Source organism: Amphiprion ocellaris, chromosome 14, assembly GCF_022539595.1.
Source record: "Amphiprion ocellaris isolate individual 3 ecotype Okinawa chromosome 14, ASM2253959v1, whole genome shotgun sequence".
Taxonomy (NCBI): domain Eukaryota; kingdom Metazoa; phylum Chordata; class Actinopteri; family Pomacentridae; genus Amphiprion; species Amphiprion ocellaris.
Window position 1 is genome coordinate 9,570,130 of NC_072779.1, and position 25,474 is coordinate 9,595,603.

The 25,474-nt window shown below is 41.1% G+C and overlaps 2 protein-coding genes across 2 annotated transcripts; one reads left to right on the plus strand and one right to left on the minus strand.

The window, feature by feature from the left end:
* Positions 1-418: 418 nt before the first annotated feature.
* sdf2 (stromal cell-derived factor 2) lies at positions 419-5,267 on the minus strand. Its single transcript, XM_023287565.3, has 3 exons — positions 5,030-5,267; positions 3,079-3,275; positions 419-1,571 (listed from the first exon to the last, which is right to left on the minus strand). Exons 1-3 carry the CDS (start codon positions 5,211-5,213, stop codon positions 1,272-1,274), a joined length of 681 nt encoding a protein of 226 aa, XP_023143333.1. The 5' UTR covers positions 5,214-5,267; the 3' UTR covers positions 419-1,271.
* Positions 5,268-5,525: 258 nt separating this feature from the next.
* Positions 5,526-23,278, plus strand: supt6h (SPT6 homolog, histone chaperone and transcription elongation factor). The gene is made up of 37 exons (XM_023287556.3): positions 5,526-5,683; positions 6,986-7,096; positions 7,174-7,341; positions 10,006-10,079; positions 10,229-10,412; positions 10,541-10,622; positions 10,891-11,146; positions 11,247-11,348; positions 11,499-11,612; positions 11,736-11,825; positions 11,964-12,106; positions 12,278-12,423; positions 12,525-12,632; positions 12,725-13,005; positions 13,119-13,273; positions 13,750-13,945; positions 14,141-14,280; positions 14,409-14,526; positions 14,622-14,698; positions 14,786-14,921; positions 15,076-15,213; positions 15,692-15,859; positions 15,949-16,076; positions 16,218-16,425; positions 16,633-16,780; positions 16,937-17,079; positions 17,191-17,331; positions 17,486-17,681; positions 17,864-18,009; positions 18,228-18,320; positions 18,436-18,549; positions 18,668-18,792; positions 19,139-19,251; positions 19,350-19,427; positions 19,526-19,707; positions 20,328-20,596; positions 21,348-23,278. The coding sequence occupies exons 2-37, from the start codon at positions 6,997-6,999 to the stop codon at positions 21,538-21,540; spliced, it is 5,253 nt and encodes a 1,750-aa protein (XP_023143324.1). The 5' UTR covers positions 5,526-5,683; positions 6,986-6,996; the 3' UTR covers positions 21,541-23,278.
* Positions 23,279-25,474: the final 2,196 nt, after the last annotated feature.

Sequence of the window (25,474 nt, forward strand, 5' to 3'; positions counted from 1 at the left end):
TGATTATTGAGAGCAGCATCTCAAAACTCGATTTAGCGTGATGCACTATGTGATGGCTGGAGGTAAATTAGCACGTTTGTCAGCTTGTGTCAGATGGGGGTTTCCTGTAGAGCAGCGCTGGCAGCAGCACTCACTCTAAATCATTATAATTAGGTAGTATAGGTCAAAACACAAGTAAGAATAGCCTCATTGCAGATGCACCCCATTAACCGCCTGATAATGAACCAAAACATGCCGTTAAGTGGACAAACAAGGCATTATGCTAAGTGTAATGGTCCAGACAGACATCGATAACTGACCTGACAAATCCTTCAGTCGGTGTTCATTTCTGCTAAATTAAGGGGTTAGACTTTATAATTGATTTCTGTTCGCTTAATGACAAAAAGTAGGTAATCCAATGAAGAAGTTACACTGATGGTTGTATGCATTAAAAAAACTCTTTAATATGAGGTATTCATTGCAGATTTGTTCATATGAACCTCGAACACATTTTTATGCACAGACAGCATGAATGTAAAACACTGTACTTTCTCCCAGCACTTTGAAATGATCGGACAATAAACAGAATTTAGTTCAATGATGTACATAAAAACACACACACACACCTCCACAAACAAAGCTGCTTATTCTCTCATGTCAATTAGTGCGGGATAATTTATGTGAAACACTGAAACTCACCTAAAGGAAAGAAAAAATCTATAGTAACACTGCTTATGCTTTGTTTGCGTAGTAGATGGCTTACAAATACCATAAAAACATAATCAAATTCACGTTTCCAAAAGTTTAAAAGGCTCCACTATGTAAACACCCACAACTTTTTAAAAGAGGAGAAAGGCACGAGTGTAACCATGTCTTTTTAGTCCAACTAAACACAAAACTCACTTGGTGACTTAAATGTACTGATCTGCAAAACACCGCCTTTTGTAGTTTTAGTGTGAAAATAAATAACAGCTGAGAGAAACACCTCTTGTTGGACATAAAGTGTCACAAACTGCAACCAAAGATTAGTTTTTATACAGTAAAACAGCATTTTTAATACCTCTCTGTCTTCTTGTACCTGTTAAGGCAAATTCTAATCCTTTTCACACACTGTTGGCTCTCTGAGTGTAGCTGCTGGATTGTTAAGGATTCAAGTAGTGTCTCCATTTGAATGTCAACAGACAAAATATCTTCGGGGGAGGGAAGGCGGCTGCTGGTACAGATATAATTAGAGACAGAGGTAGACAGGGAGGAAAATGGGAAGAGACAGAAGCAGAGAAAGAGAGTGAAGTTCAGAACTCTGTGTGTGGGTGGCTGTAGTCTCGGCTGCCTGGTGGACTCTCACTAGGCTTCATGAAGATGCCCTCCATGGCCTTCCACAGGCTGTGCTGGCTGGGGCTTGACATGGCGTGAACTTCTGTCTGACCGTGAATCGGCCGTCCATACTGCTCCCCCGTCACTGATAGTAGTGCGTCGGTGGCCTTATGACGAAAGCGGACAGCTTCCTCACGCTTCCATACAGATCCTCCACACTGAACTGTCCACTCGTCGAGGTGGTCTCCTTCCCCTTCCTCGCCAAACGCACTCACCTCCTGTGGACAGTGAGATAGAGGCGTAGCAGACAAGATGAAGTGCTTTGCTTTGTTGGAAGCTTTCTGGTTCCATTCTACAATCCCTTTCCCCACATAAACAACACAGATATTTGTTTTCTTTTAATCCTCCATCTTGATTCTGTTCTTTACAGCTTTCCTGCTGCTCAGACAGAGGCATCGTCGGACTTGTACAAAAGCAACAACTCTAACAGATTAGATTATTTACCAAGTTAAAGATCCTATCATTTTAAATGACGTGTTTCTTTTTGTCTCTGGCTTTTTATTTCTTCAAAAATTTACTTTTTTTTAAATGAAGGCATTAGAACTGTGTCATACATTTGTGAGTCCTCTGTCTTTCTAGCTATGGTTGTGCTGTTTCCATAGAGGTGCAGGACTTCACACTGCACTGAAAAATGAGCGCACAGTGAGTAAAAATGTGATGATAACAAAAAACGCTCAGAGACCATTTGGGGTTCAGGGCGTTAACAACTGAAAAAGGTGATCCTGCTTTCATTCAAAATGTTCTATGACACTGTTTGCACACTGACTTTTGGTTGTCTATAAATACTCCCAGATAATCCAACTCAGACGCAAAATATCTGCATGAAACTCTTAGCACAGTAAAGCATACCCCTGTTAGTCTCTAGTGAACATACAGGTAAATGTAATACAACTGCATTGTGCTATCTGGCTGGATGACAGATCCTCACAGTCTGCAGTATACATTACACTGTCACGGAGGGTTATGTATGTAAAGTCTTCTATTGTGATGTAAATTTTAAATTGCCATAATAAGAAAAAACAATATTGCACAAGTTCCTAGAAACCTGGAAGCTTACAGATCAATAACCACACAGGAATGTCTATTTTTGGCTGATTGACTGGATTAAATACCCACCTGTCAAGGAGGTTCATCACATTGATGCATGAATCCTCTAAGTACCATAAAGGAGACCAGCTTTGACATCATCCACAATCATCTAATTCACAAAGAGACCTTATAGGAACAGCTACCTGAGCATGAATGTAAACCAAAATGTCAGGCACACATTTCTATGCTCTCATGGTACACATCTGCCATCGCGTCTACACTTTGGGTAGACAGTGTTCTCACACTTCTTCAAGATTGGAGACGCTTTTGCTGACCTGAGGCTGTTTTCCCAGAGAGTTTGGTAAGTTTCCTAAAGTGTAAAAGCTGCTGTCAACTTGCTTCCATGTCAAAATATTGGTCTGGAGTTAACTAAATGTGAAAGGCAACCTCTTTTTACATCTGCACACACTACATTTTAGTAATTTTAGTTAATCCCTCTGTGGCTTAAACTTAGCTGGATAGTCGTGAACTTTGGGACATTTCATAATCAGTTTTTTTAAATTAGGCCAGAAATTTCAAGGCTGTCTTTTAGACATTAACATCCTGTCCTGTAGGGAGGATCTGCAGGGAGCAGTTAATCCTCCACATGGCACCAAACCTTCTCCTCTTTCTTCATGTACTTCTCACACCACCCACCTGGTTAGAGGACAGCGGGGAGGCGAAGTAGTGGCTGTGCAGGTTGCGGCCTGTGTTGACATGAGTGAGGCGAATTGTCTGACCACACTTGACCGGAGTACCTCGATGGCACAAAGCGTCACTTGTCCCACGAACACTCCAGTAGCTGTTACTGTCTTCCACTGCAGCAACTCCTGTTACAGACTGCTGTCCGCTACCTGTCTCACAAACAGAGTGACAGAGTGTTTCAGATATTTATACGGAACAAACCTGGGAAAAGGTAACAATTCTCTTGATGTGAGTTCTTTGACTGCTCAATTGCTGCATTGTATGAAGGTGTATAAAAACACATTGAGAGTTAAACTAATGATTGCTGCATTAGTTTGACTTTGAACCCAAGGCCTCATGTTGGCAAACAGCATTTCAAACAACCCAGGTGGTTAACTTTGTAGGCCAGAGCCATGCCACTACAAGTCAGAACCATACGCATATTTGTAACCATGGTTGAAGATTTCTTTTGAACATATGGGAGGGGACATTAAGCAGGGGTCTTTATGTCCTCATCCAGGACATTTTGAAAATCACACATTAAATTTCCTGCATTCTGTTTTGTTTTTGTTTTTTATGAAACAATTTGAGCCTTTCTGCATCAATGCATTGTGAAAATGTAATTCAGGCGCAATGAGAAAGCATTACAGCTGTTTTGCAAAATGGTTTGTTAAAAATAGTTTTTTACTGGAAAGGGGAGAAATGTTCTAAATATTGAAGGAAACATATGTATCGATCTTAAAGCTATGCCTGTGTTTATAACAGCAGAAGCCCCAAGTATATCCAAGTGCACCTTTGTAGAGTTGGAATAACTAAGGTCTAACTAAGCTAGTGCTGCCACCTTGTATGTGCTCGGGTTTAATGCCAACAGGTGGTCTTGTTCCTTTAAGTTCCCACAGCTGGATAAAATGCTTGGAAGTTGTGTGAGCAGATCAAGGTATAACTTGCATGCACTGATTTATTGGGGTGTGAATTTAAGGGACTTCTTTGATTATAATTTGGGTATTTATTGTCTTGGTGTGCTGGAGATGTGACGTCACATAGGGTACCACATCCTTCCTATTTTTTTAAGCCATAATCTAAATAGATCTTAACTGTGTTATTTTGTAGTTGTGTCATGTCAGTTAAACCAAAGCAAAGTAAACCAGGGAAGATAGGTGTAAGGCCCATCCACAATCCTGCCAGACTTCAGAATCATGCAGAGAATCCTGTTTATTGGCCAAGCATGTGCACACTACAGGGAATTTGAATGTTTTTTTTCTGTTGCTTCTAAAGTGCTTACACAAAAAACAAATGCTCTGAAACAGCGGAACAGATTGACTACTGCGTAGAGCTGTACATATGTGTAAATGATCATGTTTAAAGTGAACCAAAAGTTCAGTGCAGATTATGATGGTAAGTATATAAATACAGGAAATAACAATAAATACAGGGTTATTGACATATTACATATACGAAGTAGGTGTACAATGTTGTTGTAATGAAACACTAGCAGGTATGTAATATGTGCAGTATAGAGAGTATTTCAGGGTTAGGGATTCATAAAGTGTTGCTTTATTAATTATAGACTGATTTAATTATTCGCCTGTGGGATGGCCTGTGCAAAGAAAGACTTTTTTGTGTCAGGCAATATATGGGTGCTTTGTTCTCCGTGGTTGGATCTTAAGGTTGAATCTCCAGTAAAGCTGATAAACTTCACCAATCTTTTATATACAACACTTACTGACTACTCACATAACAGACTCAATATGACCTCTATGTCAAACTGACGCTGTTAACCTCTGAACATAGGAACCACTCATTGCATACAACAATACACAATTAATTAGAGAGGTGGGTACTGGTGGGTGAAGTTAATACTAGTGAATTACGCAATACAAAGGGTTATTACCGTTCAATAATCGGTTAATGACAGTGAACTCACCGGAGCCATAGCGTACGTCGTGAGAGTGAAGTCTCACATTGTGTTTTATATTCAACAGTTTAATGACTGAGCCGCAGGTCACAAAGCTCAGCTCCGTACCGAGCGACAGCCCAAATATCCAGGATAACAACAGGAGAAGAGCCGCTAGAAAACGTGGCAGAACCGCACAGTTTAAGTGAGCCATTCCTTCTAAAACCGGAGAACGAGCAGCCGCCGATGCCTCTCTGAGATTTGTATTATTTTTCGCTACGTCATTAAAGCGGTACAGTTTGCTAATGTGCAGCTCAGCGAGCAGCGCCCCCAGCGGCTCGGAGTGGGAACGTTAACATTGTACATGGGGTTTAGTTTATATGGGGGATATTTGTGTGTTTGTTTGAAATCATGTCATAACGTGGAAAAAATCCCACCGGTATACCAGTTGTTATATTGCGCAGACTTGTTTAATTGTTTGTTTTTGCATAGTATCGCGGTGAACCAGCGGGGGGCGTCACCTCGGTCCCGCAGAGGATGGAAGTTCCCTCACTGCGTCCCGGAATTGTCATCACGCCGCTCGGTCTCGGCCATTTTTACAAGTGCGAGCACCGAAACACAAAACACAACACAAACTAGAAATTATTGTAACTATATTCGGACTATACCACCGCACTGTGAAGTGTAAGTCCAATTTCACCGTGGTCGTTTTCAATGTCTACGCTATACTGCTTATAGTTCAGTAGCTAGCGGTAATGCTAACGCTGCTGCCCGTTGTTGTCGTTCCGGCTAAAGTCAGGCTAACGCACCGAGATGCTAAAGCATTAACGGGCTAATGTTGGACGGTTTCGAATTTGGTGTGGTTGTTTTGGTTTAATTTCTACACGAGAATACTTGGTTCGACTTCGTCCTCTTTTATTGAGGAATAACTTGTGCGCAACGCAGTTTATAGGAATACCGTGAAAATAAAATGCCTGCTACTCGCTAAAAGGGAGGTCACTAGCCAACTTGCATTGCTAACACAGGTATAGCCTCGCTGCTGGTTGCTAGCTCTTAGAGATAATAACGTTAGATAGCGTTCTTGCTCAGTGTTTTCACTCAAATGGTGGTTTAGTTGGTCAACGGTTCACCAGCTCGCTGAAAAATGTTATCTAGATAACGTTAGCTACTGTAAGATTAAGAGCACCGCGCTTGTTCGGTTGGGCATGTCTGTGGATGTTGTGTGTGCGCATTGCGACATCGCTAGGTGTTGTCGTTTGGAAGCTCGTTAGTTATATCTAGTTTTGTTGTAGTTTAGTCACGTAATAGCTCTGTGTTAGAGTAAAAAAAAAAAACGTTACCAGGTCAAATACAAACACGGACGTATAGTAATGTGAGGTATCATTCGTTATTAACACGATGCACATTAAATGTCTATGTAAATGTGCTTAAAGGCATTGCTTTCACGTGTAATCACCTTCTTCTGTATCATCATCAATTAGCTTGAACAGTCATTTTGTACCTGGAAAATATTGTACATCTTATGTGGTAAGACAGCACACATATAATTGTACAGATGTGCATGTGGGGCAGCATCAGCCCGAACCAGACAGTCAATTCACTGTGTTTTAGCTTTTGGAAGAGATCCTAAAGGCTACAAGGCTACCAGTTATGCAGATTTTTGGTCAAACACATACAAATCTGCAGAAGACATAACTTGTTTAGTGGAACAGCGTAGCCCAAAAAATATGCTTCAGGGGTTTGATTATTGCAGTCTATGTAATCATACTATGTCAACGAGCAGCTGCGGTTTATCAACAGCTACAACAAACTAATAAGTATACTCATAATGGTTTAAAATATAATGGGTTTCGTAACCTTAAAGCTAATGTAAGCGGAAGCTATACAAAAGTTGATGTCAAGATGTGAAATAGTTGTTACAGAAGAATGTAATGTAACATATATTAGAAGTTTTTGTGTGTATTTGACCATTTGTATTTTTTGCAGGAACAGCCATCATGTCAGACTTTATTGAGAGTGAGGCTGAGGAGTCAGAGGAAGAGTTTGAAGAGAAGGACCTGAAGCCTAAGAAGACCCAGAGGTTTATGGAAGAAGATGGTAAGATTTGATTTCTTTAGCTCAGGGTTTGTGTTTTATAGTTACAGTTGTGTGGTACTCATATATATTTTTAACAGACGAGGAGGAAGAAGAGGAGAACACAGAGGACCAGGATGAACAAGGAAATTTACGTGGACTGATTGATGATGGAGATGAGGAAGGGGAGGAGGAAGAAGCTGAAAGAAGTGGGAGTGGAGGGGGCAGTGACTCAGAAGAGGAAGTGAGGCATCGACGTAAAAAGCGCAGTAAGTCCATCAAGTCTTTTTAAAGGATTCCAGCTATCATATAGTGAGGTTTTGCAGCCTCAAAGTGTTTAAGAAGTAACGGCACCTTTACATTCTCCCAGCTCTCATCAGCCCCTGTGTGGTTCACAACAACAAGAGAATCAGAAGCACTAGCTGTTGTCTCTCCGTGTTCCGTTGCTGCAGTGGTCATGATGCTGATGTTTTGTAAAATGACTGTTTAGATGTAGTTTCAGTAGTAAAATGTTGAAGCCCAAAACATCACATCTACAGGTATTGATGTGTCTATTTTCTGCTGTTGATGACTGTGTTCTGGGTTTGATGAATCACACTCTTAGTCAGTGCTCTCAGTGCTGTATTATTTCATCGCTTCAGTAATGGCATATTCACGTTTATCCTGCCCGGACAATCGATTAGAAAGAAAGCAGTGATGTCACATGTTTGTTATCTCCTCACCAATGAGTTAGAAAAGAAGCCAGAACAATAAATGTATGTGGGAATCTGTGACTTAAAGAGAGAAAAAGAAACAAATGGCCATCAGAATTGGCAATGAAAAGAACAGATATATTCAGTTGTTTGTACACTTGGTTATTTCATGTAACATGGTCCAACATGTTATTCCTTAAAGCCGATGATAATGATTTATTGTTTATCTAACTCTGGTCTCCTCACCTGTCTATGTATTTATCAAGTCTGTCTATCCAATCTAGCTAGCACTTTTTCTTAAACAACATCTGCAGAATAAGTATTGCTGGGCAACCAGGCGAGTGTTGAGCACAGCATTATATAATGGTTTTCTGTGAGTGGTAAAAATGGCCCCTCAGCAGTTTGAGCTATAAAAAATTCCTTTTTATCCCACACTCCAAGTAATTCATTAAATTATAAACTAAGTAATTTTAGGAAAAGTCAGGAACTGAGAAATGTAGGGGTTTTATTTTATCAGAATTGCATTGATTAGAAAATGGCAGTTGGGTTAAACTGGCCCCTTGGTGGTTCTAGAGTTTAAAATGATTTTCTCATATTGCCTTCTTTCCCTGAGCCCGTTGTAGTCTGTTAAAACATTATTTGATTCATTAGTAATTGGTTTGCTCAGTCAGGCGCTTGACATACTCATATTAAAGCCAGACCAATAAATCTGTCAGCGTGAGAGATTTATTGCAGATTTGACCAGTTGACCAGAGAACATTTGCATGTTATTTAACGATGTCTGTGTAGTTTCTCATTCGTGTTATTTAACTATAAAATGTCCCACTTGCCATTGATCTTGGTCACAATGAAACAATCAAAAACAACATATTTCATTGATCAAGATTGTTTCTTGAAGTCAAATGGTTATTTCAAAAGAATCTACAAATGTGTTGTTAGCAGAATTTTGAATCTCCTACATATTAATGTCTGTCTTAAAAATCCTGTGTTGATCATGTTCAGAATATTTCCACTGAACTGAGAGATTTCTCTTTTCTGTCAGTTCATACTACGCAAAATAATGATAAATTCAGATACAGAAAGTCTGAGTACATTTTAAATCGGGTCTTGTGAAATTCATTCTCTTTTCTTTAGTTTCTCAACAGCTTTTATCGAGCATCCACATGTGTGTTCATAGAAATCAAATCAGACTGACAGAAATAGTGCTGGTGGATCACCTAAATTTTATTATTCAAATAACCAGGAGTCAGTAGTACATCAGACATGTAAGGAGTCTCTTTCCTGGCATATTCTTTTTCATTTCTTACGTCATGTTCCTCCTGGATCGATGCCATGTTACTGATTGGTCAGCATCTAAACACCAGGCTTTCTGATTGGTCTGAGTCTAAAAATATTGCTGAAGCAGCACTATAAATGTTGCCAGGAAAAAACACGTAATTATCGGAGCTACACGTCTGTATTAGGGACGTCCCCACCTGCATTCTTGCACAATAGCATGTCTGTCTCTGCTCTCACCTTAGATATCCTTGGATACTCACAAATTTTCTTCTTGCCTTTAAGAACTTCCAGTTCAAGCTGATCTTCTTTTGTCTCCCACACTGTGCACGACGTGACTATATGTACAGTTTCTGTCTGACAATAAGTAATGCTTTACTGAACACATATGAGACCAAGTATTGATTATACAAACAGGTTTCCTCAACAGTGTCTTGGCAGAAATAATACCTCAATGACCTCATTTTGGTATTTTTCCAGGTGTGATTGAGTCACCAGTGAATTCCCAGACTAATACAGAACACATTGAGTTGCTCAGCCTTCACTGCAGTTACATAGTGTTTTTTAGTTAATTTTTTTGGACCTTCTTTTGTTCTGGATTGTAATTAACTGTACATTAAAGTGAGAGGGGAATATAGTTGATATTTGATGTTAGTTCTCTTCTAGTGTATTGAATAACCTGTTTGATATAATTGCTTTCTCGTATTAAACAAAGTGAATGCGTTGTTTCAGTAAACTAAATAATAATTGCTTGCAGCGGCCACACAGAGTGATAATATGGATTCTGAGTCACTGTGGTTTAAATGTACCATGTAGAAGAATCTTTATACAAATTTTTGTTCTCATCTTTACACCTCAACATTTAATCATGTCTGTTACACATAAAGACAGAAACACAGTGTTTTTACAGTGGTAGAATTGCACCTGTCTTGAGGTTGTTTCCTCTGACACTTTTTGTCTTTGCAGATTATGATGACTACCTGGATGATGATGATCTTGACCTAATTGAGGAAAACTTGGGTGTCAAAGTGAAAAGGAGGGTAAGAATTGTTTCAAATCACAATTTTTTCCTCTGTAGTTTCAATATTAAGCCTAAATTATTCTGAACTTCCTGTATTTTTATGACATTTTAGTACACTTGTAAATGTTTAAGCTACCTGTACTGAAACTGAACCTGTATGTATCACAGAAGAAGAAATATGACCGTGTAAAAACACTGGATGATGATGAAGATGATGATGATGAGAAGGACTTGATAGCAGATGAGATCTTTCATGGGGATCATGAGGGCGAGCTGGAGGAAGGCGAGGCAGTCGATGAACCTCTCCAACATCATGCAGATGATGACGAAGAAGGAGAGGATGAGGAGTCAGGTTAGCCAGAAGATTTTTGTGTTCTAAACATAAGAAGAAGTATAGGAATATTAACATTGCAACACATTTTATTTCATTTGATCTGGTATGAAATAGATTGGTTTATAAATGTATGCTTTGTTCCACAGATATTGATGATTTTATTGTTGATGATGACGGCCAACCCATCACCAAAAAAAAGGGCAAGAAGTTCTCAGGATACACTGATGCGTGAGTGTTGTTTACGCAGCAAATATAGTAGTTTTCATCTTAAAGAATAATCAATGGAAAGGACAGATGCTTTTTTTTATGTTTTCCAAACATTAAATGACATGTAGCTTAACCGTTACTGCAGTATTTTATTATACATTATTTTTTATATATATGTATATTTTAGGAAACTATGAGAATGTAAACACAAAATGGCAAACATTGAATGATTTTGTGAAAACTATGTAATCACTGCTGCTTGTCCTACTCTCTGTTCCTCTCTCCACAGAGCCCTCCAGGAGGCCCAGGAGATTTTTGGTGGCGACTTCGACTTTGCTGACTTTGACGCTGATGCTTATGACCAAGGTGAGGAGGAGGAAGAGGATCAAGATGAAGAAGGCTGGGACCGGCCCAAGAAACAGACGAAGAGGAGGCAGGGGAGGAAGAGCATCTTTGAGATCTACGAGCCCAGTGAGCTGGAGAGTAGTCACATGACTGACCAAGACAACGAGATCCGTTCAACAGACATGCCAGAGAGGTTCCAGGTGTGTGCTTGTGTGTTTGCAGGTTAATGAATTGTATGCATATTTAATGTGTGTTTGCCTGTTGTTGTCCTCCTCACTCTTATGGTTTTCTGTCTTGTAGTTACGATCCATCCCTGTTAAACCTGCTGAGGATGATGAGCTGGAAGAGGAGGCAGAGTGGATCTTCAGACATGGCTTCTCCACTCTTACCATCTCCATGCAGGTACAGTTTTTTTCTGTTATCTGGCATTTTCAGACATCCTGCCTGGTTCATGTCCACTATTGCGAGTCACATCCTTAGATTTTCTTTTCACTTTTATTTGGTTTATTGTAACAAAAATGTCGATTTTTTTTTCTTCCATTTCCTTTACAGGAAAGCACAGATTATCTAGATAGAGGGACGACCACAAACTTTAGCAGGAAAGGCCCCAGTACGATTGCCAAGATCAAAGAGGCCCTCAACTTCATGAGGAATCAGCAGTTTGAGGTGAGCTCTCCTTCATATTTTCTTCATTCAGCATCTGCCTTGAAGACAGCAATGTCTTGTCAGTGTGTGATAATAGGGAGCCAAGAGGTGATGTTCTGAAGACTTCTTGTTTCTTTTGTTCAGGTTCCTTTCATAGCTTTCTACAGGAAAGAATATGTGGAACCAGAGCTAAATATCAATGACCTATGGAAGGTGTGGCAGTGGGATGAAAAGGTATAGTTCAAATAAATGTTTTTGTTACAGATAAATCCTTCAGTCATGGTCTGTACAAATAGTTTAACAATTACAGTTCATTCAAAGTCACATACTTCCATCATTGTATAACATCATTGTTCCTCATCTGCCCACCAGTGGACTCAGCTTAAGACTCGGAAGCAGAACCTGACCCGTCTGTTCCAGAAGATGCAGTCTTTCCAGTTCGAGCAGATCTCTGCTGACCCTGACAAACCCTTGGCTGATGGGATCCGTCCTTTGGACACTGCTGACATGGAAAGGTACATCTGGCTAACACTGCTGGTGTAATGCAGAAAATGATTATCTCTTATTACTTATAAACATATAATAAAATTTTAATATTATGTGATGATAAATATTAAACCATCCTTATTCCTTATCCTCACTGCTTTGTTTTTGTGCATTAACAATCATTCCTATGACTTTTAAAGGCTGAAAGATGTGCAGACTCTTGAAGAGCTGGGTGACGTGTACAATCACTTTTTGCTCTACTATGGCCGAGACATCCCCAAGATGCAGAATGCTGCTAAAGCCAACAAGAAGAGGCTCAAGAAGATCAAAGAAGTGTCAGAGGACGGTAAGATGGATCAGGTTCATTAGATGATCATGGATGAAAACAGCTGAATTTTTATGGTCAGAACTGATGTTTAACTAATTGCTGCTCGACTGCCTCTTAAGGTGAAGAGGAGGAATTGGAGGTAGAAGAAGAGGAAGAACAGAAAGGACCTGACCTCAAGTTGGCATCTCGTAGGGATATGTACAGCATCTGTCAGAGCGTAGGACTCGGTTAGTCTCCTTTTCTGTTGTGGACACTACAATCTCAGTGTTCAAGATTCACTACTATATCACTACTTTATTCTGCTTCTTCTTTACTGCAGATGGCTTGGCTAAAAAGTTTGGATTAACTCCAGAGCAGTTTGGTGAAAATCTAAGAGACAGCTATCAGCGTCACGAGACGGAGCAGTTCCCTGCTGAGCCTGTAGAACTGGCCAAAGATTATGTTTGCAGCCAGTTTTCTACTCCTGAGGCAGTGCTGGAAGGAACCAGGTACATGGTTGCCATGCAGATTGCTCGGGAACCTTTGGTCAGACATGTTCTGCGACAGACCTTTCAGGAGAGAGCAAAAATCAACATCAAACCTACAAAGAAAGGAAAAAAGGTAGGGGGCAAATTTATTGGCAGACATTTTGAAAACACCAAAATTGCAGACATCTAATCCAAAGCAGAATTGACCTTTCTAAACCTGCTTTTCCTTTTGCTTACTTCCTGTAGGAGATAGACGAGGCTCATTTTGCGTACTCCTTCAAGTATCTTAAAAACAAGCCTGTGAAAGAGCTAAATGGGGATCAGTTCTTGAAGATGTGTCTGGCTGAGGATGAGGGGCTGCTTACTATTGATATCTGCATTGACCTTATAGGTGTTAAAGGGTGAGTACAATGACAATACAGTGAATATTTATAAAGGTGTTTTTATGATAGTGGTCTAGCAGACGTACATAAGTTGAACCTCATCAATTCAACTAATCACGTTTGACTCAGCATTAAGGGTGGTGGCCATTTACATCAGGCCACCATCAACGAGATGAGACAAATCATAAATATTGAAACACCCTGAGGTCTTGTAATTGCTGTCAATTTTGTATGCCTTGGCCTTAGGATATTTATCAAAACAGGCTCCGATGTGACTAACTGTTTTCCCGTTTTCTGTGTCTGCATAGAAAACTAGCTTGGATGTTGGAAGAAAGAGGCATTAATAAGTAGGATAGATCCCATGAGTTTAATTTCTTGAGAATTGCAGCAGTAGTTTAGTTTTTTTAATCCAGATTCTTGTCAGTAGAACATGGGACTGTTGAATTATGACTGCTAATATTAAGACACTCCCTTCTGTCTCCGCTTCTCTTCAGGTATGCTGGGGACCAGACGTACTTTGACGAGATCAAACAGTTTTACTACAGGGATGAGTTCAGTCACCAGGTGCAGGAATGGAACAGGCAGCGAACTTTAGCCATAGAGAGAGCTCTCACTCAGTTCCTCTACCCTCAGATGGCAAAGGAGCTCAAGAGCAAACTGACTGCTGAGGCCAAAGAGAGCATCGTCAGGGTAATTATCTACTCTATCTGTTTTCCATGCAACATATTATTATGTACATTACTGCATCTGTGTTAAGCAAAGATAATCAACTCCTCACAAAAGCACCATATATGAGGAAGCTGTGAAGTAAAATAATCATAAACCATGAATACATTCGTTGATGATTGAACTGATTATCGTCTCTCTGTCCACCTGTCCTTGAAGTCCTGCTGTCGCCGGTTGTACAACTGGCTTAAGGTGGCTCCTTACAGGCCAGATCAGCAAGTTGAGGAAGATGATGACCTAATGGATGAGAGTCAGGGAAAAGGCATTCGGGTTCTAGGTGTAGCTTATGCACCTAGCAGGTATGTGTCCCACAATACATTTTATTCTTAGATAAGTTGGTATCTAGTTGTTGACACTAAACACCAAGTACTCACTATGCTGCTTGTTTGAATTGAATTGAACTTATGTTTAAATGTTGCTCTTACAGAGATACACCAGTTTTCTGTGCTCTGATCAATGGGGAAGGAGAGGTGGTAGACTTTCTTCGTCTGCCCTACTTCATGAAGAGGAGGAATGCCTTTAGGGAGGATGAGAGAGAGAAGAAGGTACAAGCAGAGAACACAACCGTGCAGTGAAGAGATGCTTTTTTGTTTTAAACATTGAAAGCATGTCACTGAATGCGTCTCTGGGATGTCCACAGGCCCATGACATTGAAAATCTCAAGAAGTTTCTGTCCAGCAAGAAACCTCATGTGGTAGCTGTAGCTGGAGAAAACCGGTAAGTCAGTGATTTCTTTCTGTACGTGTTGGAAAACCACAAGTTGGAGTTGAGTTTGAAACATTAAAAAATGTGTTGTGTTTGCAGAGATGCCCAAATGATTATGGAGGACATCAAGAGGACTATCAGTGAGCTGGAGCTGGAGTCCTCTCTGCCCGCTGTGGGAGTGGAGCTTGTTGACAATGAACTGGCTACACTGTACATGAACAGTAAGAAATCTGAGGTGAATATGTGACACATCACTTCACATCCATACCGTCCACAGCCACAGACAAATCAATGGTTTCACAACAGCAAGTTCACTAGACTCAACATGCCACTGAATGTTTTCTTCCACTTCTCACTTTCTCCTGACCTCCTGCTTTCTCTCTGTGCAGACTGATTTCAGGGATTATCCTCCCTTGCTGCGACAGGCTGTCTCGATAGCCAGGAAGATCCAGGATCCCCTGGTGGAGTATGCTCAGGTCTGCAGCACTGATGAGGATATTCTCTGCCTCAAACTACACCCACTGCAGGTGAGCAGTTGAAGAAATAGATTTATCCTATTAATATATTTATTGCTGTGTATTTCTGAAGCGTTTTCATGTATCATTGAAAGACTGAACTGTTTCGGTCTCGTATGGCAATCTGAAATATTCAAGACTCTCATTCTTCAGGTTGCCGTTTGGTGCTTTGATTAGGTATTCCCAAACGGGAGAGTATTTTTCAGCTATGTTTGTCCACCTTTAGTTCTTTTGTAGCATCATATACACCCATTGCATATTACATTCTAAGTTTTTGCAATAAGTTTGAAATGTAGAAACGGCCACCCAATAAATAAAGTACTTGTCTGTGTAAATTAACATGATGATTTTAACCTTCATCATCTCCAGTCTCCTCATGTATTAAAATGTAAATTAAACTTTGTGACATAATGGAAAACATGATTCTGCAGCTACGTACAGCACACGTTTGTGGAATTATCGGTATGTTTTTCCTCATTTTCTTTCTCAGGAACATGTAGTGAAGGAAGATTTGCTCTGTGCTCTTTACTGTGAGTTCATCAACCGTGTCAATGAGGTTGGGGTGGATGTGAACAGAGCTATCGCCCACCCTCACACCCAAAGTCTGGTCCAGTATGTCTGTGGTTTGGGACCGAGGAAGGGCTCCCACCTTCTCAAGGTATGGATTTATGCTGGTATGCTTATTAGATTACAGTATAGTGCCTCGTCTGCTGACCTGAAACCACTGTCAATCTTGTCTTTGTGCAGATTCTGAAACAGAACAACACTCGTCTGGAAAACAGAACTCAGCTGGTCACGATGTGCCACATGGGACCCAAGGTTTTTATAAACTGTGCCGGTTTCATCAAGATCGACACTGCGTCACTTGGGGACAGGTCGGTACCTCTTACCCTTTATGTTACACTTTCAGATCATTCAGATGTTTCACATAGTGCTGAATATACTATTGTTAGTCAAGCCTAGGGTGAGGTTATTTTAAATCAGTGTTTGTTTTTCTTCTCTCACTCTCCATCCAGCACGGACTCCTACATCGAGGTTCTGGATGGTTCTCGTGTCCACCCTGAGACATATGAGTGGGCTCGCAAGATGGCCGTGGACGCCCTCGAGTATGATGAGTCGGCAGAGGATGCCAACCCAGCCGGAGCTCTAGAGGAGATCTTGGAAAACCCAGAACGTCTCAAAGATCTGGACCTGGATGCCTTTGCTGAAGAGCTTGAGAGACAGGTCAGTGTTTGTTTTGAAGCTGTGATTGTGGCAATGTCTCATTTATTCCATTGCCATCTCTGTTTTTTTTTTGCTTTCAATCCAGAGCAAAGAGATATCTGTTCGACCACATTATATATTTCAGGAACATGTGAAGCCAAAAGAGTCTCTCACCTTCCAGAGGATTTTATCATAAATTTTGTTTTCTTCTTTGTTTTGTCTCTCTAGGGTTATGGTAACAAGGGAATTACTCTATACGACATCCGTGCAGAGCTGAGCTGCAGGTACAAAGACCTCAGAGTTCCCTACAGAGTCCCCAACACAGAGGAGGTCTTCAATCTGCTCACAAAGGAGACTCCAGAGACCTTTTATATTGGTAATACATACTACACTGAAGTACATGTCTTAAATTTAGATCAGTAATATATAATTACCACATTCAAAGCAGTATAGTGAGTCATTGTAGAAATATTTTAGCTTGTGATCTGTAATTTTGCATATGGGTTAATGTTGTTATCACCTTTTCTTTCAGGTAAGCTGATCACCAGTGTAGTAACTGGTATTGCTCACCGACGGCCACAGGGAGAGAGCTACGACCAGGCCATACGTAACGATGCAACAGGCCTGTGGCAGTGTCCCTTCTGCCAGCAAGACAACTTCCCTGAACTGAGCGAGGTACCAGACGCCTGAGTTTTCTTCTTTTGACAGCTTAATGTGTGGAACAGATGAGTCTGACATCTAAACATCATCTCTTGTTTTTCTTTTTGTTTTGTGACTTTCGTTCAGGTGTGGAATCACTTTGACAGCGGTTCATGTCCAGGTCAGGCTATTGGAGTGCGGAGCAGATTAGACAACGGTGTCCAAGGATTTATTCCCACAAAGTTTCTCAGTGACAAAGTGGTTAAACACCCTGAGGAGAGGGTCAAGGTGAGGTGTTGTTTGTTGATCACTGGTTGTGTTTTGGTGTCAGTTACATGACCTTATCCTGATAGATCTATGATTAATTGTTACCCATTTTTTCCTTCCTGTGTTTCTGTCCTAACACCTGCATACTTGACTCCTCCTTCCCCTCTGCCTTCAGGTGGGCATGACAGTTCACTGCCGCATCATGAAAATCGACATTGAGAAATTCAGTGTTGACCTCACATGCCGCACCTCAGATCTGATGGACAAAGGCAATGAATGGAAGCTTCCCAAGGACAGCTACTATGACTTTGACACAGAGTCTGAGGACCAGAAACAAGAAGAGGAGCTCAAAAAGAAACAACAGCGAACTCGTTAGTATAGTAACACAATTAGAAGTGAAACAAAACACTAATATAACCGTGAACTGCACTACTTGGGGTGGATTTTTCCCTTAATATACTTGGTTTAACTGAGAATAATTACTTTCACACCAATGATCTTTACCTAGCTATTTGTCTGTTTTTTCATTTTTGCACTCTTTCTGTCTCCTCAGCTTATATAAAGCGTGTCATTGCCCATCCAAACTTCCACAATATCAGTTTCAACCAGGCAGAGAAGATGATGGAGACCCTGGACCAGGGAGACTTGATCATAAGACCCAGCAGCAAAGGAGAGAACCATCTTACAGTCACTTGGAAAGTAAGAAACATAATGAGGGTGCAGTAGTGTGATAAATGGTCAAATTAATGAACAGAATAAAAAACTTCATAATGTCAGTGGTTGCTGACGAAAACTCTGACATATACGATGAGATTCAATAAAAATACGAGTCACTATTTAAAGCATATGAGAACAACTCATTAAGTTCTAATATTAGTTTGTTTGTATTCCAATCTGACTAAATGTAATGTTTTTAGGTGGCTGATGGTATCTACCAGCATGTGGACGTGAGAGAAGAGGGCAAAGAGAATGCATTCAGCTTGGGGCACACACTGTGGATCAATAATGAAGTAAGCTGTTTTCTTCTTGTCGTTGAGTATGATTGTGTGCTTCCTCATCAAACCAGCTCTTGTAAAAAGTGTTGTGGCTGCTTCATTCTTTAAGACTTTCTCTGATTACTTGCAGGAGTTTGAGGATCTGGATGAAATCACTGCTCGGTACATTCAGCCAATGGCATCATTTGCCAGGGATCTGCTGGGGCATAAGTACTTCCAAGAGTGCAGTGGGGGAAACAAGGAGGTATACACTGATTTTCTTTCCTGAGGATTTGGTAGTCTTATTCAAACGGCTCAAAACAAGTCTCAAGAAGTCTTCTCACTGTTGCACCCCCTCTTTTGTCCTGTTCTTTCTTTTATAGAAAATGGAGGAATTATTGGTCCGGACAAAGAGGGAGAAGCCTACTTTTATTCCTTACTTTATTTCGGCATGTAAAGATCTGCCAGGAAAATTCATACTGGGCTACCAGCCTCGCGGAAAACCCCGGTGAGCAGAAATATTTTTGTCTTCTGTTTTCTGATTACTCACTGTAATAAGGTCATTAGCAGAAAATCTTGTAACAGCAAACTTTAAAATCTTAAAATTATTAGTTTTTCTTATTGAGGTTTAGCTCATTAAAATCACAAGTACTGCAGATGATGCCATTCAAAGCTGTAAATACTCATGAATCATCGCAACATATGGTGACAGGCAGAGACCCACAGCTAGTATACAAGCTCATATTTGCAAATGTGAATCTTTGAGTCTCATCCACACTCCCACACAACATCTCTACTGATTGAAGTTTAATTTACCTGTAGAACTGAATGACAACTTTTTCTTGTTCTCTCAGGATTGAGTATGTGACCATCACTCCGGATGGCTTCCGCTACCGTTCACAGATATTTCCAACAGTGAATGGACTATTCCGTTGGTTTAAGGACCATTATCAAGAGCCTGTGCCAGGTATTGAAGCACCATCTCTTTAGTTTATAGTGTACATTACATTCATTGAAATGTATTGAGGGGTGAGTGTTTATCTAACATTTTCTCCTCTGTCAAAGGCATCACTCCTAGCAACAGCAGCCGAACAAGGACGCCTGCATCCCTGAACGCCACTCCAGCCAACATCAACATTGCAGGTGAGCCCCGTGTTCTACCACAAACACTCATCTATATTTTCAACATCAGTTGCTTTACTTTTTAGTGTTTTCTGATGCATCCATTTCTTCCTCTCTAGACTTGACACGAGCCGTCAACGCCCTCCCACGCAACATGACTTCTCAGATGTTCAATGCCATTGCCGCAGTCACAGGCCAGGGGCAGAACCCCAACACCACCCCTGCACAGTGGGGCTCCAGCCAGTACGGCTACGGTGGAAGCACAGGAGGAGGAGGAGGAGGAAGCTCCTCTGCTTATCATGTAAGAGTGGCTTTAAATGCTGAGAACTACTGTGGAAGGAAGGTGGTTGTTTTTCAGATACTGGCAGCTCCTAACCAAATGACCATGTATTAATAGTTAGTCTTTATGGGCTGTAGGTGTCAGCTTGAGATGATACCAAATAGAGATACTTGAGCTTCTGTGATAATGATCAGTGTTTCCTCTAGGATTTCTTTAGCAGCGGCGGCAGGCTCTCAGGGAGCCTTTGCAGCGTAAACAAATGACACTTGACTGCTGATTTTACGTGTACAACATATTTATTGAATGGCCAGTTGAAAATAGCTTTTTAAAGGCTGAATGTAAAAATTAATTCACGTTAGCGACACTGGGTTGGCACCGGGCCCAGTTATCTTAAGCTACCGATATGTTACGTAACGTTAGCTGGGCATGAATATTTTGCGAGTGTGTGTTTAACTTGTAAAATCTATTACGAGTTGTCTTAAGCTAATAACTTTTCTCCGGTAAGTCACTGCCCTATGTTCCAAGACGACACTGCAACTGAGATGTTACTTTCATGAGATGACAGTTGTACCAGCAGAATATATTCAGTATGTTGAGTAACTCATTGAGCTGCTTTCATTGCAACACTTCCTTCTCTGCAGGTGTTTGCGACACCCCAGCAGCCCATAGCGACACCCATGATGACGCCCAGCTACTCCTACACCACACCGAGCCAGCAGGCCCTGGGCACGCCACAGTACCCCGGCTCCACCCCCCAGTCCTCACACTCTCACACCCACGCCCACCCACATGGAGGCCATGTGTCACACCACGGCCATCACGGCCATCACAGCAGCCACCACGGCCACTCATCCAGCACGCCGTCCTCCTCCACTTCATCCCGAGGACGGACGCCTCAGCAACAGCCAAAGTAAGTTCGGGAAGGACATGCGTATTTCCTGGAAATCTGTGCTTGTTTATGAAGTCAGTTTACCAAAGTTACACAAAGGTCAATACACACTACACCCCGGCATCCCTAGCAACACCCCCAAACCAGTTTAGTTTCATCCATTTATTCCATTGGCCTGCAGTGCTCTATAATACAGCAGAGAGTAAAAAAATGAAGAAAAAAAAATGGCACAATCTGATGGAAAGTAGTAAAAATTGCAATTTTGAAGCCAAGACTTCTGAACGAACACATGATAACATAGAATACACGATTTTATGCTATAACACCAGGGGGATCCAAAATACCAGTTTGGGGACAATTTTGTCCTTAAGTGTAACTTTTTTGTACACAGGGTGTTGTTGATTTATTATGGGAGCTGAGGGGGAAAAAATACCCCCAAAATATATGCTTTTGCCCAATTTTAGGCTGTATGCATTAACCAAACCAAAATTATCAAAACAAATCTGACATGAAAAGGGCAATTATGTCCGTATGATCACATAAGGGTTCAGTTAAGTTAGTGATTACACCTTCATAGTCCCGACTACTTGTATTGTGTTTAAACAAACATCTCCAACTCCATCTCAAACGCCTATTTAGCAGTATGCAACTCACAAATTCATTTATTTCGTAAAAAGTTGCCGTTTTTCTGCCACTAGGTGGTGCTAAACCTGCAATCTGGTTTCCTTTATGCACTGTTGTATTAAACACCTCCCCATCCGTTCCCTCGCAGGCCAAGCGGCAGCAACGCCTCTGCAGTGGACTGGGGCAAGATCGCCGAACAGTGGCTGAAGGATAAAGAAGCAGAGGGGCGGAAGAAAGCCCAGAGGATGACGCCTCGACCGTCACCCAGCCCCATGATCGAGAGCACACCCATGTCCATCGCCGGAGACGCCACACCCCTGCTGGACGAAATGGATCGATAGGACACGCAGGGGGGCGTTGCCACACCCCCCCTACCCAACTTCATCCTTTATACTACTTCTTCATTTGGATAACCCTTTACCCTTTTATTTTCCTGCAACCCATCAGCCCCCTTCATCCAGCTGACCGCTAGCTGAGGCCCATTCCATCCTGCCGACTGTCCTTTCATACGTTTTCTTCACCTCCTGATATTGTGACTGCAGTAATCAGTCTGATATCATGACTCATCTCAGCTCCTTCCTTTCTCTTACCCTTGTGTCTGCCCATCCCACACCAAATGTTTTATATCCTCACCTCCAGCCGATGTGCTCTGGCTGCATAGTATTTTGTATAGTCAGAATAACACTGTATATGTCATGCAGAAAGTCAGTGCAACTAAAAAAGAAAAAAAAAACTCGAAGTATCCGACAGCAGTTACAGATACGTAGGATATGGACCTACACAGACACTGACAGGCAAGCTGTCGTTCTATCTTTATTTTGGCGATTGATTTTAGTTTGATCCAGGAATGAGTTTGACGAAGGGGAATCTGTTATGGTTGGTGGAGTTTTGCAAGCAGTTGCCAAAAGAGCGCTTTGCCAAGCCAATTAGGAAGCAGAATTTTTTGTACGGAGTGCGTCAGAATGAATAAAGACTGGTTTTTTTTCTGTTTGAAGCTTAAGACTCTGCTCTTCGCATCTGTCAAAGCAAACACATCAGTAACTGTACAGACACACACACACACGGTGAGAGAGCGGCATCTCTGAGTTACTGCTAATTGTCTCTACCACATGCTGTAATATGATCAGCTGACTGTATTTTGGCTCCTGTAGATAGCCTCTAATGTATTGTTGACTCTGCGCCCTGTACTGTGTGGACATTAATGTGCCACATTAGAAACAGTGGGTGTTCTTAAGGACTTTGTGAGCATTTATGTGAGGCAGCGCAGAACAAGCAAGTTCACATTTTGAAGCTGTTGATTTCAGTAAGAATATGTGGAAACCGGCAGATTTTTGACAACTTACTTGGCTCTGTCAAGCAAACATCAGCGACAGTCAGAGGATCATTTTTTTGTTTACTCAATGTTGAATTTCTTGTATCTTAAATGTTTGCAATTCAGTGATTATTTCACTTATGTTTGCCACCTTGTAGGATGTGATCCCTTACGCCGCTGCTGTAATTCAGTCTGAGGCAGTATCACTTTTCCCACTGAATATCAGCAAATAAGATTTTTCACAGCTGCAACAGTAAAATTATGTTTCAGTGAATGAGCTCAAGTTTTCTAACACGATCAGCAGAAGATACTATCAAACTGACTTCCCACTGTTTATATTCCTGACTCTGTATAATACTCTGAACTGCACGCAGGTATTTCAGTGAATAAATATAATAAAAAACACATTTTGTGATCGTCGTGTGGCAGTTTGAGGCCACTCTGCTTCTTTCCTGACTTGTGCATTTAGTTTTTATTTTGCTGCGTCTCTGTGCCACAGTACAAATAAGCAGCACTGGTGTTTAATGGTGTGCTTTATTTTGCAGAGTGCAAAGTATCATGGTCCCATAATATGCATATCGTTTAAAATAATTATGATTTTTGAGGAAGCATACTGGGTTTTCCATCTTGCCAGATTTTTGCATCTGTCTCAGCGAGGCTGTGATTGGTTGTCAGCAGTACTTGGTGATAGAGGAGAGATGATATCTCTGGCTCTGCTGATGACCTTTTCTACCAGTGATCCCTTTAATAAAAGTGTTCATAGTAAACTCTGTGTCGTGCTCGTGTTTATTTGATAAACCAGCTGCAGTCTGGGCGTATGGTGTACATGTAAATGCGTCAGTGGGTTTGCATTCCTGATTTTCTTCATGGTTGAAATGCGATTAGCTTGGAACAGAATGTGAAGAATTCTCACTAGTCTTTATAGTTCAACAGAGTTAAGACACACTGCAGTGTTTGAACCAGTTTATTCACATATCATGGTCTGAGCCATAATAAAAGCACTGTCACTTCAGAAAATAAACAGCTCTTTACATTTTGCACACTTTATAGTCTTGTGACTAGATAGATATAATGAGAATTTACTTTTCCCCATCAGTCCATACTCTGTAAACCTTAGTGACAAAGTAGAAATATGTTTTTAGACATTCTTGCCAATTTATTATAAATCAAATCAATTGTGGTTGGATGCTTTAATCGTCCTTGTGGTGTGTCTGGAACTTGATAGGAGTCCACTTGTGGTAAACTGAACTGATTAGATGAACACTGAACCAAAATATAAACACAGCTTGCAATCTAGGTGCAAATCTCATCTCTATTTGGATGATGTTCATTTTGTCGTTGACTATCATAGGATAACGTTATTTCTTTTACACCGACAAATCAAAGTACAGATGGTTTTACCTTAGCTGACATGTTTCAACTGCAACTGCAGTCTTCTTCAGAGCGTCATCTGACGTGTGCTGACGTGTCCTTTTTATCAGGTGACCAGTCTGACTGATCTGTCAGAATGTCAGATAGGCCACGCCCCCCGCCGTCCGGTGGTCTCTGGAGGATGGAGTCCCAGGTATTAGAGGGTGTAGTCCCCCCTCGTCCCGGTTCATGGAGCAGCTCGCCCACTTCCTGATCTCGATGGCCTCCTTGATCCATCGTTTATGCTTGTTGGTCTCCGATGTTACAATCCTCCCCCTGTCCCAGTCCATGATATGATTATTTCTTTTGCAGTGATCCGTGATGGCTGATTTTTTGTTTTCTTGTTCGGCTTTTTCTTTTTGTGTTCTTGTGAGTCGTCCGATTGTTTCCTTTTCGCATTCTGTCTGGTGTTCTTTTCGTCTTGTGTTGAATGATCCGCCTGTTTCTCCAATGTATGTTTTCTCGCAAGATTTGCACGGAATCTCGTATATGATGTTGCATTTCTTGCCCGGTTCTATTTTGTCTTTGGGATGGACTAATAGCTGTCGGAGTTTTGTATGTGGTTTTACTGCTGTATTGATGTTGTGTTTTTTCATTATGCGCTGTATGGGTTCTGTTGGAGACCAACAAGCATAAACGATGGATCAAGGAGGCCATCGAGATCAGGAAGCGGGCGAGCTGCTCCATGAACCGGGACGAGGGGGACTACACCCTCTAATACCTGGGACTCCATCCTCCAGAGAGCACCGGACGGCGGGGGGCGTGGCCTATCTGACAGATTCTGACAGATCTGTCAGACCGGTCACATGATAAAAAGGACACGTCATCACACGTCAGATGACGCTCTGAAGAAGACTGCAGTTGCAGTTGAAGCATGTCAGCTAAGGTAAAACCATCTGTACTTTGATTTGTCGGTGTAAAAGAAATAACGTTATCCTAAATCTCATCTCTGTTTTTCTGCTCAGAAACAGAATCAATTTAGCCAATTGTGCACAAAAAGATTTTGAGGACAATGATCAGACAGTGTGACCAGTACACTGACACTTCTTTGAGCAGTGACTGTAAAAGGTCCTCTTAAATTGCAACTTCATTCAAATGACTCGATGCTACAGATGACAAGAGAAAGCTGAGAACAGGTTGTTGGCCTGCTGGTTGCTATCATATCATTTAGGACCATAGCCAGATACTTGAATGTCCACAACTCCATCATTTGTTCTCCAAAATAATAATAATTAAAAACAGGTATTCCCTAATGTTAGAGAAAGGATAAAATGTTGTAAAACATTACATGCAGGATTTTCATTTTTGTTCATTGTAGTTGAGAAAAGGCACCCTTTTATAAGATTCTACAATTTACACGTCAGAACAAACACTCTGTAGACCATCAAGATAAAACTGGTGAGGTATAGATAAGAGTAAGTAAAATTATTTGTGTAGCTTTGAGTGTGTATCTTTTATGACAATGTTGATAGACGTCACCCCTCTGATAGGCACGACAACTTACATTAAGTTTGTTAAACAGTGTTTAAAGGACTGAGAGAAGAATGAATCAA